The 15,910-nt window shown below is 38.9% G+C and overlaps 1 protein-coding gene across 1 annotated transcript; it reads left to right on the forward strand.

The window, feature by feature from the left end:
* Positions 1–14,604: 14,604 nt before the first annotated feature.
* LOC147423131 (uncharacterized) lies at positions 14,605–15,244 on the forward strand. The gene has a single exon (XM_086501860.1). It carries the CDS (start codon positions 14,651–14,653, stop codon positions 15,002–15,004), a length of 354 nt encoding a protein of 117 aa, XP_086357986.1. The 5' UTR covers positions 14,605–14,650; the 3' UTR covers positions 15,005–15,244.
* Positions 15,245–15,910: the final 666 nt, after the last annotated feature.

Raw genomic sequence — 15,910 nt, forward strand, 5'->3', positions numbered from 1 at the left:
TGTGAGTCTCCTCAGAGAGGAGGGAGGGATGAAATTGAAAAACATGTCTAAATAGAAACGAAAAGACTGTCTAAAGGTTTAAAGGTTTGACATAACCATATCTTGGAAATTACGTACATATTTGGATAGGGAGTTGTAGATTTATTTTTTTTACAAACAAAAATTCTCATGTGAGGCTCCTACAAAAGGAGGGCCGGTCTACTTTTTGAAAAATGGATCCACGTACAAATGAAACTCTGCCAAAATTTTGGCAAAATATATCTTATCCATTATACAACCCCAAAATGAAGACCCCCTTCTAGCTTTTTCTCTAAAAACCCCCCCTTTTTTTCTATATCTCTCTCTTTATCCTCTCAAGCTATCATTCTATCCAATTAGAGGGTAGGATGCCCAAATCTCACAGGTAGTTAATATAAAAGTGTTGTTTTATAGGTTAGGTTTTTCAAGTTATTCTTAGAAACTAGCATCTAGAATAGACCACTAATAGACAAGATCTGGTTTATATAAATGTACTACAGGGCATGATGCTATCTATCGGAAGCCAAACTATGGGGGATATACCATCCTTCGAGAATGCGAGCCCAAAAACTCGCAAGAGATGCTACCTATCCAATGGAAAGCCACGTCCCTCCACCATACGTGATTTTTCAGAAGGATGAAAGTCATCCTTCATCATCAAACCTGAAACAACCAGTGTACCAATTGAAATTATGGCAGAGGAGAGTCTGCCAAACAAAATTCTTGTGGAAAATACCGTTAAAAGACGAATCATGCCTGCTAGAGAAGCAAAGAAAAAGCTCCCTCAAAATGCATATAAGGAGAGTGAAGGGATTTAGGGCTATGTGACAACAATAACAAGTAGAATAGACTGTTTGGATACCTGTCTTCCCATCTATGTTGCCCATGTTCTAATTGGCTGCTTGTGTTGGATGGTGGCAGGTATAGGTCTATTCTCTCATGGAATCTGAGACTCAATTGGTCTCCTACCAGAATCGGATGTACCAGCTTCATTTATAAAAATTTGGATTGTGTCGATTTTGTCTTCATATATTGTCTACTATAATTTAGGTCTTATCGTTTTTGGGTCAAGTGTTAATATATTGTTCTATAAAAGGGGATGTCAAATTTAATCTCTCTCTCTCTTTATTTCCCGAGTTGTCCTTGGTCGGACAACTACCATATATTGAACTTGCCTTCATTATAAGCTATTAACAAATTTATCTTTGGTAACATCCTTCAGGTTGGCTCGATTGTATCTCTCACACGATTTGGATACTCAGGTTTCATATCCCTCATATTGGAACACAATGCTTACTATCATGCTTCAAAGGGACTGACTTTCATAAGAGTCTTCTTGACTATGAGAAAAAAGCAATATAGGAACAAGAGCTTTATGCTTTAAAAACAACATCTGTTAATGACTGGTTAAAACTCTTAGCCCTTGCTAGAAAAGAACCTACACAACTAATTAATTCACTAAATTCTTTTCTATTATCATTATACTTTATTGATTCTCAAGACTATTTGGATTTAGAGTTCTACTTTTCATCACTACCTTCCATAGTTAATAAGCTCTATTTTATCAATAATCTCCCTACCCCCTCTGGCAATCAGACAATCTCAAGAGATTGTGAACCCTCTTTTGGATCTAGATCTCTTGGATCAAGAAGAAAAGGAGGCCCTAGGCCTAACAGATGACCCTTCTTCTTAAAAAATTGAAAGGTCTATGCCCATACATTTTTTTGGAGTCATTTCGCTACTCCCTTTCAGACAGATTGAGCTCGACGCTATTCACCTTGAAAACAAACTCTGGGATTTTGAGATACTGAATCAATGTGCTTCATTCACAAATGACTCTTTATCTCTGCTTTGTAGTTTACCACATGATGTGGTAGAACAATACAAAACATCAGCACTTCAATCAAAACATCTACTATCGCAGGATAAATCTTTTACACTAAAACAGATAAGACTGTCAGACATTGACAGTAAAAAGTTCTCTAATCCTTCCATGGTAGTCTGTACAAAGGGACTATCACTCAATGAGAAAGAAAATGACATTTGGAAGTTCTTGAAGAATTGTTGGAACACATACAGACCATTCATCGTGTACTTGTAAGAAGAATCCCGATTCAAACTGCCCAGCAGCGATCATATGGTTTGATCACCTTCTTTGGTTTGTATTTAAAAATCTTCCGTAGTTCTTTCCTTACTCCTCTAGGCCCGCACATGTATATGCTTTCATTGGATGGGTAACATATTTTCCCATTGAAGTTCGACATGTGGTAGTAGTCTTTTATGCTCTTCATGAACATCTGATTGATGCAGCAAAAGGTTTAGTATTATATACACCAGGAACTCCATTCCTCTCTTGATTTCAACACCACCCAATTGGTCTAGCCATCGACACAATTTTCAAACCCTCTAGAAGTAGGGATTAACTGAAGCGTATTGCTAATACACCAAGCAATACAGCATCATCATCGAAACAACCTCGACAATTTCGCGAATATGAGGACTTTGGCGAAACTCCAAGGATGATTGAATACAATATAGATGACAAGGTACGACATTTAATTACTAGAACTAATGAGTTACAATGGTTTAAACAAGGTAATAAAAGTAATCATCGGTTTATTCATTTAACTTTCATTAATAAATTTATGGAGTTTATACACCCTCACACTTTTTTTGATGAAATGTTAAAGGATATTGGAATAAAAAATAATCTTGAGCATTTTCACATTAAATTTGGATGGAAATACACAAATAATGTTGGCCAATACTTGTATAAACCCTTTGATACCTTTGCTAAACCTTTTGATCTTAATGAACCTTGTGTTTGTCAGAGTCAGGAACGGTTTAAAAATTTCCTAAAAAATTTTGATCATCTTGGTGAGCACGTTCTTACTACTCAACCATCATTCGTAAGACACCACACATTAAGGGATAACATATATATCCAAAGGCTTTAACCATACCGCGCTTGTCCCTGTACATCTACATTCAGTTAAAGCCGAATTCAAGAAGGGATGGGAAAAATTATGCCATTTACTAAATATAAAATGTACACAGCCTCACTTCCATTCAATTGAAGAGAGACTGGAAAAAACCTTCCACTCTATCTTTCCAAATTATAGGCATAACCAAATTCCCTGGTTCATGGAAAAAGATATATTAGACGAAATTGAATTTATCCAAAAACACATTTTTATATGTGGTTTGGACAAATCAGCCCAAACTCCTGTCTTTATTTGTAAATGAATCATTAGACTATATGCAAAGAACATATTAAATTCTTCAGAATTCATGCCTATAAATGAGTGCACTAACACCATCATCTCACTCATTAATACACGATGCAAGGAGTTTAATATTATACCTTCTCATGATAGAGGTCTTCCCTATATTATGGGAAATTAAAAAATTCACAAAGCAGAGTTCCGTTGGATAACAAATGTCCATGATTGTGTATTCTCCCCTGTGGCTAGTAAGATCACTAAATTCCTACATGGTTTATCTATTGGGCTTATTGAATATACTAAGAATTTTCAAAAAAACCTTCAAACATTTTCAAAAGTGAATACAAATGCATACTGGATCATTAACAACCAATACGATGCTGTGATAAACCTTCCCAAACGGATTTACTATGTTCATACATATGATATTAAAGCTTGTTATGAAGCAATTGCTCACCATGGGAAGCATAGCCTGATGGAATCTTTGAGAAACATTAAAAGACAAGTGATTGGTCAAGGTTATAAAGGGTCTAAACCATCTAGGAACAAAATCACCCTTACAAAAAAGAAGTTGGAAGTGAAATTGTCCTTTGAATTCTTTGAAGCTTTAAATATCTTTGTGTTAAACAATTGTTTCTCACAGTTAGGATCTGATGTTTATCGACAAACTAGAGGAATTCCAATGGGATACTCATGTTCGCCTTTATGGTGCAATCTATATTTGGCTTGGTTTGAGCTGGAATAAATCAGAAAATTATCTAGACAGACAAACTCAAGTTTTAAATTGGCGGGGGATATGTCCACTTGGTGGGCTATACCCCACCAAATGGGCATACTCCCAGGGTTGGGGGTGGGCCTCTCTCTCTCTCTCCCTCTCTCTCTCTCTCTCTCTCTCTCTCTCTCTCTCTCTCTCTCTCTCTCTCTCTCTCTCTCTCTCTCTCTCTCTCTCTCTCCCGCAAGATGTGGGAGCATCACCAATTGGATTGAAACCACTTATAGCCCAAGCTCTATCGAATACACAACACTGGTTTCTTAACCTCGCTCTCATGTTCTACCCTCTGGGAATCCAATATCACTCAATAAATATCTCTTGCATAAAAGGGAACTTATCACTTTGTCAAATATTAACTGCACCGAATAAGGCAAGCCTAAACATGGCGCATACAACTCGCGTAGACTCTGAGGCACCGTAAAGACCTCACAGTGGGCTACATATAAAAAAACGTAGAGGGCATGCGAGGAGAGTACCCTACTATGCGCCAACACACAACCTTGAGTATTCTTTCACACACACACACACACAATCATTGTAGGGAAGCGCTGCTTGTTTCTGCTTCCGGCTTTGCAAAAACGACACATGCTTACTTGAAGGAGTGTTGCCCTGGTCGGTCATACACAAGCGGCTCACACACACTCGGACATACAGTCATCTCAGCAGGTGATTCCAACTCAAGAACAATAATTCATCATCTGGGAGCACAATCGAAAGAGTCTTTGACAGCATTGGGAATACGGCACGGTAAGGGAAATTCATTGATTCTTTTAGTAATATGGATCCTGTTACATTATGGCAAAATTTAAGCTTAGATGATTAATTTACATAAACAAGGTATACATAGCTGTTGCTTGTCATGTAAAAAGGAGTCTTTTTTATAAAAAAGAAAGAGTTTTTTAATAAAAGAAACACTCTTTGCAATTCAATAGAAGGATGTAAAGTAAACATGGGGAAACGGGGAGTGTATAGTTGCTCTACATAACATGCTGTATACTTATGGAGTATGTGTATAAAGGCATAAGAAGGGGGAATGTTTGAAAATCTGCATGGTATGAACACTGTCTGCATAGTCTGGAACACTATATTATCTCATGGTTTGGAACACGGGGTATCCCATATGCAAACAAAGGATGCTGCCTCGGGATACATGGTTGATAAGAAAAAAATCACCAAACTAGGTCTTAACTCGCCTTGCAATAAGATAGAATACACTCTAAATGGTAAACAAAAGTGTGTTATGTAAATGTAGTTAACAAGGTGTAGCATATATGGTCAAAAAATCATGAGCAGACGTCTGATATACCATGGTCTAACTTTATCTGTTATCAAAATCTGAAAGATAGTAAGATAATGGTTGAGAAAAACGTAGCAATGTGCATAAGAAAAGGGTTTTTTTTTGAACAATGATTGACTGAATAATGGTAAACATCTATTCATGAATAGCATTATGTATGTGTTTTTCTTGGCAGCCTCATATCCAAAATCATTCGAAACGGTTTCAGAAGAAAGCGTACAGATGACGACCCCGAGTTCTCAGGTAGACTTTCGGTCTACTGAGAGGGTGTCTAACCAATATTTGGCATAAGATTTTCTTTCTTTAAGTTGTTATAGATAGTGAGAATTTGTAAGCAAAAGTTAAATTTTGTGTATTGGTTTTAAAACCATTAAGGAATATTGTATTTTTTTGAACTAGGTACTTGTGAAGTAAGCTATTTTGGAAATGACATGCTACCTAATATGCGCATGGACGAAAATCCTCATGTGAGGCTCCTCAGAGAGGAGGGAGGGATGAAATTGAAAAACATGTCTAAATAGAAATGAAAATCTGGAATATTTTGCTAGAAGGAAAAGACTTTCTAAAGGTTTAAAGGTTTGACATAACCATATCTTGGAAATTACGTACATATTTGGATAGGGAGTTGTAGATTTATTTTTTTTCCAAACAAAAATCCTCATGTGAGGCTCCTACAAAAGGAGGGCCAGTCTACTTTTTGAAAAATGGGTCCACGTACAAACGAAACTCTGCCAAAATTTGGGCAAAATATATCTTATCCATTATACAACCCCAAAATGAAGATTTGTTTCTAGCTTTTTCTCTAGAAAACCCCCCTTTTTTCTATATCTCTCTCTTTATCCTCTCAGGCTATCATTCTATCCAATTAGAGGGTAGGATGTTGAAATCTCACAGGTAGTTAATATAAAAGTGTTGTTTTATAGCTGAGGTTTTTCAAGTTATTCTTAGAAACTAGCATCTAGAATAGACCACTAGTATACAAGATCTGGTTTATATAAATGTACTACAGGGCATGATGCTATCTATCGGAATCCAAACTATGGGGGATATATCATCCTTTGAGAATGCGAGCCCAAAACCTCTCAAGAGATGCTACCTATCCAATGGAAAGCCACGTCCCTCCGCCATACGTGATTTTTCGGAAGGATGCAAATCAGCCTTCATCATCAAACCTGAAACAACTAGTGTACGAGTTGAAATTATGGTAGAGGAAAGTCTGCCAAACAAAATTCTTGTGGAAAATACCGTTAAAAGATGAATCATGCTTGTTAGAGGAGCAAATAAAAAGCTCCCTCGAAATGCATATAAGGAGAGTGAAGGGGTTTAGAGCTACGTGACAACAATAACAAGTAGAATAGACTGTTTGGATACCTGTCTTCCCATCAAGGTTGCCCATGTTCTAGCTGTAAGTGAACACTATGTTCAACCTTCGAATACCCATCTAATTTTTGGTTTTCTTTTTTACTTTTCCACATATGATGCATAAACTTCTGTGTTTTCATCCACTTTTGCTCTTAAGCGAGATGACAAGGTCATGTAAGAGCCAAGTAATTTGGGATGTAGTGTCCAAAATAAGTTTTAGCATTACACATTTATAGACCCACTTGTAGGGTTTGGTTAGGCACATGTTGTCACATGGAATACAACATGGTCTAGGAACTCAAGGAGTTTGGTTTAGCCAGTGCGGAGTAAGGATAATGAGGTTCCCTCTCACTCATGTCGCGGAGTGTTTGTAGTTACCTGCACACACAAGTACATCTTGTACTTGAAGGATGTTGTTTTTTCAGCCATCCTTACATGAGACATATTCCACATGTGGAGAATATGAGTTTCTGGGACTGACACTGGCGCCCATTATTTCAATTATGTGTCGTGACAACATCCCTAGGTGCTGATCGAATTTGTTTTCTAGAACATTTTAAGCACAACGTATTAGGAACAATTTCAATGGCCATAAATTGTCGGATACTTAGAAAAACTTGTTAAGGTACAAGTACTGCTAAACAACATTAACAGATGGTTGTTTATGCATATATCAAGGCTATGAATTTTTAATGAAAAGGTTTCATTTTTTGCACTTAGAAGTGATTAATGTTTCACCTTCTATTATGGTTCGAATGTTTCAGCAAGGCTTGCAAATGATTGCAACAAAAAGTATTTAGTTTCTTTTAGAGCTATTTACACTCCTCTAAGAGCATTACAATCTCCATAAGTATTTGCAAGTATGATCATGGATATGCAGGCTCGGATTTGTTTTTGCTAAATTCTTGCACACTAGGTGTTATGGGCCCTAGTGTTTAGCAAAGGCTGATTTGGAGCGGCATACATATTCATCACATTAGTTGCTTATGAAGCATTTTGCATCCTATGTGCAGTATCTCTATGAGATTACTTTTGGATCTACCAATCACCAATAGAGGTCATGGCTTGGTTTGAGTCCTTGTGGATCTTTCAAGTTAACCAAGATGGTTATTCATGACATTGTGGATTCCTCAGCAATGTTGTATGATATTGTGATTCCTGTTTACCAATCACTTTGGAAGACTATATGTAAACCGTGAGGAAACACATTTTAGTACTGTAAATTGTCCAAAGAGGATATACAATTTACAAGTGTAATCTTGTGCTAAAGGATACTCGAAGCCCGTACGTTAGCACCAAGCAATCCATTTAGCAAGCATGTATCGCTCTAGTTGGAGTTTGCTTACAATAAGGTAAAGCATGTTTGTGACTCAGTTTAGTCCCTTCATGTTTAAGTGAAGTTCTCAACCTTGAACAGTAGTCATGGTGGGGTTGTTTACTGATGAAAATTGAGAACAAGTCAAGGACTTGTATTTTGCTAATAAGTTCTGTCAGCCAGTAGGCTTTCATAGAAAGTGAAAAAAGGTACTCTTTTGGGTACATCTTTGTTGTGATAACTCGTTTGGCATGCTGGTATGCGTTGTAAATGGAGTCTACACACTATGCTGGATAGGAGCCAGTAACACAAGACGGTTGCAAATGGACAAAAATGTGGAAAATCAAGATGTTACTCTTGGTTTCATTGAACCTCCTACTGAACAGTGTTCCTGTCTAGCGAGCAGCTTGATCCATGAGGGATTACATTGTAGAAAACATTAGTGTATCACCACTCTTGTTTTTGAGGACGAAAACGCTTCTCCAAGGGGGGAGTAATGTCATGCCAAGGGTGCGACCTGGCAGGGCCAAGGGCCAGGACGGACATGCAATCAAGGGGTTCCCTATGTTTAGCAGGCTAAGGGCCTATATAGGGCATGGCTAGCTGGTGATGAGCATGCTCCAGTCCCCTTTGTCTTACATTGTGCTTTCTAGAGTGCACTACATTTGGCATACATGTCAACCAAGGTAGTGCCAAGCACGACATTTTCTTTAAACAACCCTTGACTAAAAATATAATCGTGAATTCTTTTGCCCATATCAACATCTTATGTAATGCCACACGCCTTCAAGGTGCAAGTGTATGTGATTGCATTTGGAGAGATGCCCTCTCTCTGCTTCTGCTGAAAACAGCCCAAAGCTTCCTGACCTTGACCCATTTGGACATATCCTAAAATCAATACACTCCATGGGACAACAATGCGGATAAGAAGCTTTCAGAGGACCCATTGTGATCTAAGAAGTGGACCGCACTTCACATACATAGTGCCCTCTGAGAAGTGCACCGCACTTGACACACATACTACCCATCCTGAAATCAATGCACTCCATGAGACAACATTGAAGATAGGAATCTTGTTGAGGACCTTTTGTGCTCTTAGAATTGCACCACCCTCTCTATGTATCTATTGAAAATAGCCTAGAGCTTCTTGACCCTAAACCTATTCAACATATCTTGCAATCAATACACTCCATGAGACAACACTGTCGATAGAAATTTTGGTGAGCCATCAAGGACCTGTTGCACTCTCAGACGTGCACCGCACTTGACATAAATAATGACTAATGTATTGCTTAAGTATGTGTTCCAACTTCCTTTCAAGTATCCCACTATCACAAATATAAGCATGTATCCTACTACCTTGGTACAAATCCTTCTTGTTAGCACAGTCTTTAAGCGAGCTAACAAAAGAAAGATTTATTCACTTCCCCTCAATGTTTGCTTGTGTAGTGGATCTTGATGCTCTCTTGGTCCTGCTCTATGTTGCACTCTGAGAAGTGCACCACGCTTGACATACATATTGCCCTCTAAGAAGTGCACCATATTTGGCATAAATAATGCCCATCTTGCAATCAATGCACTCCATGAGACAACATTGCGGACATGAAGCCCGTTAAGGACCTAATGCACTCTGAGAAGTGCACCACCCTCTCTCCGCTTTTGCTGAAAACATCCTAATCTAGCACTCTGAGTGCACTTTGAGAAGTGCACCACCCTCTCTTTGATTTTTCTTCTTGACCCTAACCTTGTTGGACATATCCTACAATCAATGCACTCCATGAGACAACATTAGGAATAGGAAGCTTGTTGAAGACCTATTGCGCTCTAAGAAGTGCACCACACTTCACATACATACTGCCCTCTAAGAAGTGCACCACACTTGACATACATACTGCCCTTTGAGAAGTGCACCACACTTGAAATAAATACTACCCATACCACAATCAATGTACTCCATGAGAAAACATTGTAGATAGGAATCTTGTCGAGGACCTGTTGTGCTCTGAGAATTGCACCACCCTCTCTCTCCATCCATTGAAAATAGCCTAGAGATTCTTGACCGTGATTCTATTGGACATATCTTGCAATCAATGCACTCCATGAGACAAAATTGTGGACAAGAATCTTGTCCAAATGTCAAGGACTTGATACGATTCGAAAAGTGCACCACACTTGACATACATACTAACTAACATATTGCCTAAGTATGTGTTCTTTTCAAGTAGCACAGTATCTCGAATATCAGCATGTATCCTACTACCTTGGTACAAATCCTTCTTCTTAGAGTAGGCTTTAAGTGAGATTGTAAAAGAAAGACTTATTATCTTCCTCTCCATGTTTGCTTGAGCAGTGGATCTTGCTGTTTTCTAGGCGCTGCTCTATGTTGCACTCAAAAAAGTGCACCACACTTGACATACATACTGCCCTCTGAGAAGTGAATTGCACTTGGCATACATAATGCGCATCTTGAAATCAATGCACCCCTTGAGACAACACTGCAGATAGGAGGCTCATTGAGGACCTTCTGCACTCTAAGAAGTGCACCACCCTCTTGCTGGTTCTGTTGAAAATAGCCAAGATCTTCTTGACCCTAACCCTATTGGAAGTATCCTGCAATCATTGCACTCCATCAAAAAATATTGTAGATAGGAATCTCGTCAAGAACCTATTTTGCTTTGAGAAGTGCACCACACTTGATATATACTACCCTTTGAGAAGTGCACCGCATTTGACATACATGATTTCCATCTTGTAATCAATGCACTCCATGAGAAAACATTGCCGATAAGAAGCTCATTGACGACATGTTGCACTCTGACAAGTGCACCACCCTTGGTATGCATCTATTGAAAACAACCCAAAACTTTTCGACTCTAAACCTATTGGGAATATCTTGCAATCAATTCACTCCATGAGACAACATTGTGGACAAGAAGGTCATCGAGGACCATTGTGAACGGTGAGGTTCTAAAATCGTCCATCCATGTGTGGAAGATATTTGAACACTTCAATCATCACTAAGAGAATTACTTCCACCATTGTAACCTGCAAAATGTAGGTCATGTGCTGAGGGCTAATTCAAATGACTAGCCCCAACATGTGGGCAGTGTGTGCTAATAGGGTTTCTTCCCCAAGTTGCTCAGGGATATGAGAGCATCAAGTGGTGAGATGGTAGGGCTGATGCCGATGAAGATGAAGGATTGGATGCTCCTGATGTATATTATGACAAGCCATACTATGGCTGATAAGAAGAAGCACCTAGCTGTCCTAAACCTGAACTGGTGGAAGCACCTAGCTGTCCTAAACTTGAACTACTGAAAGCACCTATATGGTCCAAAAACTTGAGATCAAACAAACCCTTGCCTGAAGCAGGCACCAAAGAGAGGGCTTGAGGAAGGTGGGAATTATGTTACTAGTAATGATGTTGCTAGTGAGGTAGCTATTGATGATGATTAAGGTTATATTATTGTTGATGTTGTTGTTGTTGTTGTTGATCGTGCTACTAAAGATGATGGTGACGGTGCCAATGAAGATATGCGCTTCTATATGTGTCTGTAGCTAGAGAGAGATGGGAAGAGCTCCGTAGCTGCCTGTAAAGACCCTTCCGCTCCCAAGAAGGTGAAATCTTTGGCGGCAGCATCTAACTCCTCTCTCTTTCTCTCTCTCTCTCTCTCTCTCTCTCTCTCTCTCTCTCTCTCTCTCTATATATATATATATATATATATAGACATATATATATATATATATATATATATATATATATATATATATATATATATATATATATATATATATATATATATATATATATATATATATATATATATATATACACACACACATATACATATATATCTACATATATATATATATGTATATGTGTGTGTGTGTGTGTATGTGTATATATATCTATATATCTACATATATATATATATATATATATGTATATGTGTGTGTGTGTGTGTGTATGTGTAACACATACACACACACACACATACACATATATATGTGTGCACACACACACACACACACACACACACACACACACACACACACACACACACATATATGTATGTATGTATATGTGTGTGTGTGTGTGTGTGTATGTGTAACACATACACACACACATATACATATATATATATATATATATATGTATGTATATTCACGTAGAGTGCACTCAAAGAGGGATTGGGATCCCTCCCTGTTATATTTATAGTATAGTATAGATAGATAGATTATCGTGTTTGCCAAGCACTCTCTCAGTATGTGTGTGTGTGTGTGTGTGTGTCTTAGTCTCACTGTCTGGTGCCTTTTGGCCTTGCTCAATAGCTTGATACAATCTTAAATTATGTGAACTACTGACAATTGGTTGTTTTGCCTACATATGCTAGATTGGACATTTCAGTAAGGCATACGTATTAGCTTGAGGTGTGGTGCAAGCTTGCAAATCCTTTGAGCAATTGCAAGCCCAACTTGTTAACACACGCTATTTCCAATTGCGAGAGCTGGATCTCTCTCTCTCTCTCTCTCTCTCTCTCTCTCTCTCTCTCTCTCTCTCTCTCTCTCTCTCTCATGCATTGCGAGCAAGAATGCCGATAGTTGTCTCTTTCCCTCTCAATGCTGCAAGCACCATTTGCATGGATGGGTAATATCGATTCGAATTCCAGTTCAGCTTGCACATGCAACACTAGCTTCCTCACCCATTGTGCAAACCGCAACTTCGGCCACATAACGTACATTCCTGAAAAGGGTCTTCTGAGCTTCAGTTTGGACTTTGTTGCATCAAGTTGGCTACCCAAATTTCAATCCTCTCTCTCTCAATCCCTCTTTTTTTTTTTTTGACAAAAACAATGAATTCAATGCGTGTGTTGTGTGATACATGATAATATAGCAATAAAAACCATGAGCAACATTTGGGTAATTACATGCATAGAGGCATGCAAATGTGTTTCCTTTGCCCTCTTCTGCTGCTGCTGAGTAAAAATACAGTAGGTGGGAATATGGGCTAGTTTATAGAAAAACCTCTTGCTCATTCCCTTCACTAATTCTCATTCCAGATTAGCGATGCAGATGACAATCTTCATTTCGTCCTCGAAGTCCCATCCTTGGGCGTATTTCGTGAGTAGCACAACCACAATGCCAAACATCGCCCACCTGCCATTGCCAATCTCATTATTCATGCCCCAACCAAAGATACGATCCTCAGCAGTAGAGAGACTATTTGCTCCTACACTCATACATCCGCACCATCTCGTGCTATTGACATGTGTCTAGGGGGAGAGCAAAATCCCTCCCCCCATTATATATAGTATAGAATAAAAAGTAAGCTCTAAAGTGGGAAGGGTATCTATAAATCAAGATGATCTCTTGCCTTACTTGAAGTCCTCCACAATCAAGCACAGACATTCTGCCTCTAAAGATAGAGTTTATGCCGCCAACTTAAGTGAAGTTTTTACCTTGTGCTTCACTATGGATTATAGAAAAAGAATAGGAAAATCAAAGTAGCCTTATACGTGTTTGGAAGGGTTGTGGGAAAATCTTTTTTCCCATGGGGAAGGGTAAACTTCAATAGAACCCATCTTGTTTGGATCCTATCATCTATACAAAGGAACTTTCCCTAGCAACATCAAGCAAACAACAAAGTGCAACCTAGGATAGAGGAGCCAATAAAAGGATGGGTCCCAAAGCTAAGACAAGGTTTGAATAAATCCATCGTTATCTTTTGCATTTTTTTTCATACTTGATGAGGTAAACATTTTGTTCTTAGAAAGTTTCAAATATGGTATCTCTATGGATAATTTTGATTGAAAATCATGGAATACCATATATAGGAGATTGAGCTAAAAGGATTAAAACTTCCTTAAATTGACCCATATAATTTGAGCATCCCTAAATCGGCTCCTCTACCCTAGGTGTAGCTACCACTTTGGCATTGGGCAAGGTAGGTTGAAGCTCTAGTGTAGAATTGACCCTTGCTGCAACTTTTTGTTCCCCTCTTTCTCAAATGAACTACCAACAGATTTTGAAGAATGTGAAGAGTCGATCCATCCTAGATTGGCTCATGTCCATTAGGTGCTACGCACACGCAAAGAGAGGAAGGGGGGGGGGGGGGGGGGGGGGGACAAGGAAAAAAATCCAACAAGCTACAACACCTCTTTGAGGTGTGTTATTTGAGGGAGGGGGTAAACTCAAAAGAGTATCCCTTCCAAGACTCCATACCTTCAGTGGGTTGAAGCAATGGAGTACCGTAGTCTAAGCCTATACAAACTATGGTTTGTAACGTGGCAAATGGTGGTGGAAAGAGTTTGAGTGGTGCAAGCAAAGTCTTTTACCGCGGCTTTTGTAGTTTGAAGTGAGCTCAGCCTTCCTTTGAAACAAGGGGTTTTCAACTTATTTTTAGACCCCAAATGCATTGTTTTTATGTGCAAAGGGGACTTGTGTCCTTCCCACTTTAGATTTCAACACACTTTTTGGTGAGTGGGCGAGGTGTTGAAGCCCCGCATTTTCTATCTCAGACTGCAGGAATTAACTATACGCACGTTTTCCACACAGAAGAACGCACTATACATAGCATTATATAGCATCCTGATGAGCTCTCAACATTTCCATCCCAAGGCAAAAACCTGCATTTCATCATCCAATCCATCCTCTGAAGCCTTATGGCGCCCCAGCTCCACGCCGCCAAGTGCATTAGCACTCTTTGCTACTGCGCATTACTGCTAGTTTTGGTGCTCATAATGCAGCAGAGTGGCGCTGAGGCGGCCAAGATTGAAACCTTCAATGGCGCCAGCTGCAGTGGGAGTCCCACCAACACCTTCTTCGTGAAGGGAAATACATGTCAGAAGTTCAACGACCAGGGCGCCGTTCGCATCTCCGACGTGAGCAGCAGCACGCGCGTGTCCATCCACAACCAGAAGAACTGTGAAGGCAAGAGTAGCGTCGCTCAAATCTACGGACCAGGCTGCGTCAAGCAAGGTCACACCAAGCTGCGCGCAGTTTGGATTCAGGGCTAAAATAACAAGGCTTGCTATCAACTCCTCGGTAGTAAATAATTAGTTAATAATAAAAAAGAGTTGTGCTCGCATCAACTACTCCTTGTTGATAATAATAAATATAAAGAGCTAATAATAAATAATAAAAAGTTGTGCTTGGTTTGCCTTTTCCTTGTAACCCCCACCATATAATTAAGCGAGGGTGTTTTACAATACTTCTATGGACACCGCCATTTTTTCAGTAATCCATGTTTCATATTTATTTACTAGCTACTTTTTGGCCTACATAAGACCTTAGTAAAGCATGGAACTGTTGGGAGCAATGGTGGAGAATTGGTGGATTAGTGACACACATGGCAACTTAATGATAGAAAACTTTTTTTTCCTTTTTTCTTATTAGATGAGCGAGACTTCTGCCGTCAAAACTTCTGTCGCCTTTTGCGGCAGTAAAAAGAGAAAATATATTAAAAACCATCTATACATTTCTAATTTTGTTCAATTTTTTGCCAATCCACATAATAATCAAAATGCTACTCTCCAACATATTGGGTTCTCAATCCCTCTCTTTCACAACAATAGAACAACAGAGCCCTAGCCTTAATCGTGTCATTCAATCTTGTTGCCTGATACCCCATGCTTTCAAGATGCATGAATAGCTGATCTCTTTAGGAGAGAGACCCTAACTTTTCAATCAACGAAAACGGCCCACACAATATAGAGCTTCTTTGACCTAGCTATGTTAGGCATGCCTTGTAATAAGTGCAATTGAAGAAACAATTCATGTTTAAGTGGAAGATTATGAGTTGGGATATGCTTGCCCTTCAATGGATCTACTAAGCCCATGCCCTTGCTTCATGGTCAGAATTTCAATCATTATATTTGTTGGGATTTTTTTGCATGGGAGTACAAATTGGGGCAATTTGTAAG

The sequence above is a fragment of the Adiantum capillus-veneris genome, chromosome 26 (assembly GCF_014529385.1).
Source record: "Adiantum capillus-veneris isolate H3 chromosome 26, ASM1452938v2, whole genome shotgun sequence".
Taxonomy (NCBI): domain Eukaryota; kingdom Viridiplantae; phylum Streptophyta; class Polypodiopsida; order Polypodiales; family Pteridaceae; genus Adiantum; species Adiantum capillus-veneris.

Excerpts from the sequence above, each read along its gene's own strand:
- LOC147423131 (XM_086501860.1), top strand. The coding sequence starts at position 14,651 with ATGGCGCCCCAGCTCCACGCCGCCAAGTGCATTAGCACTCTTTGCTAC.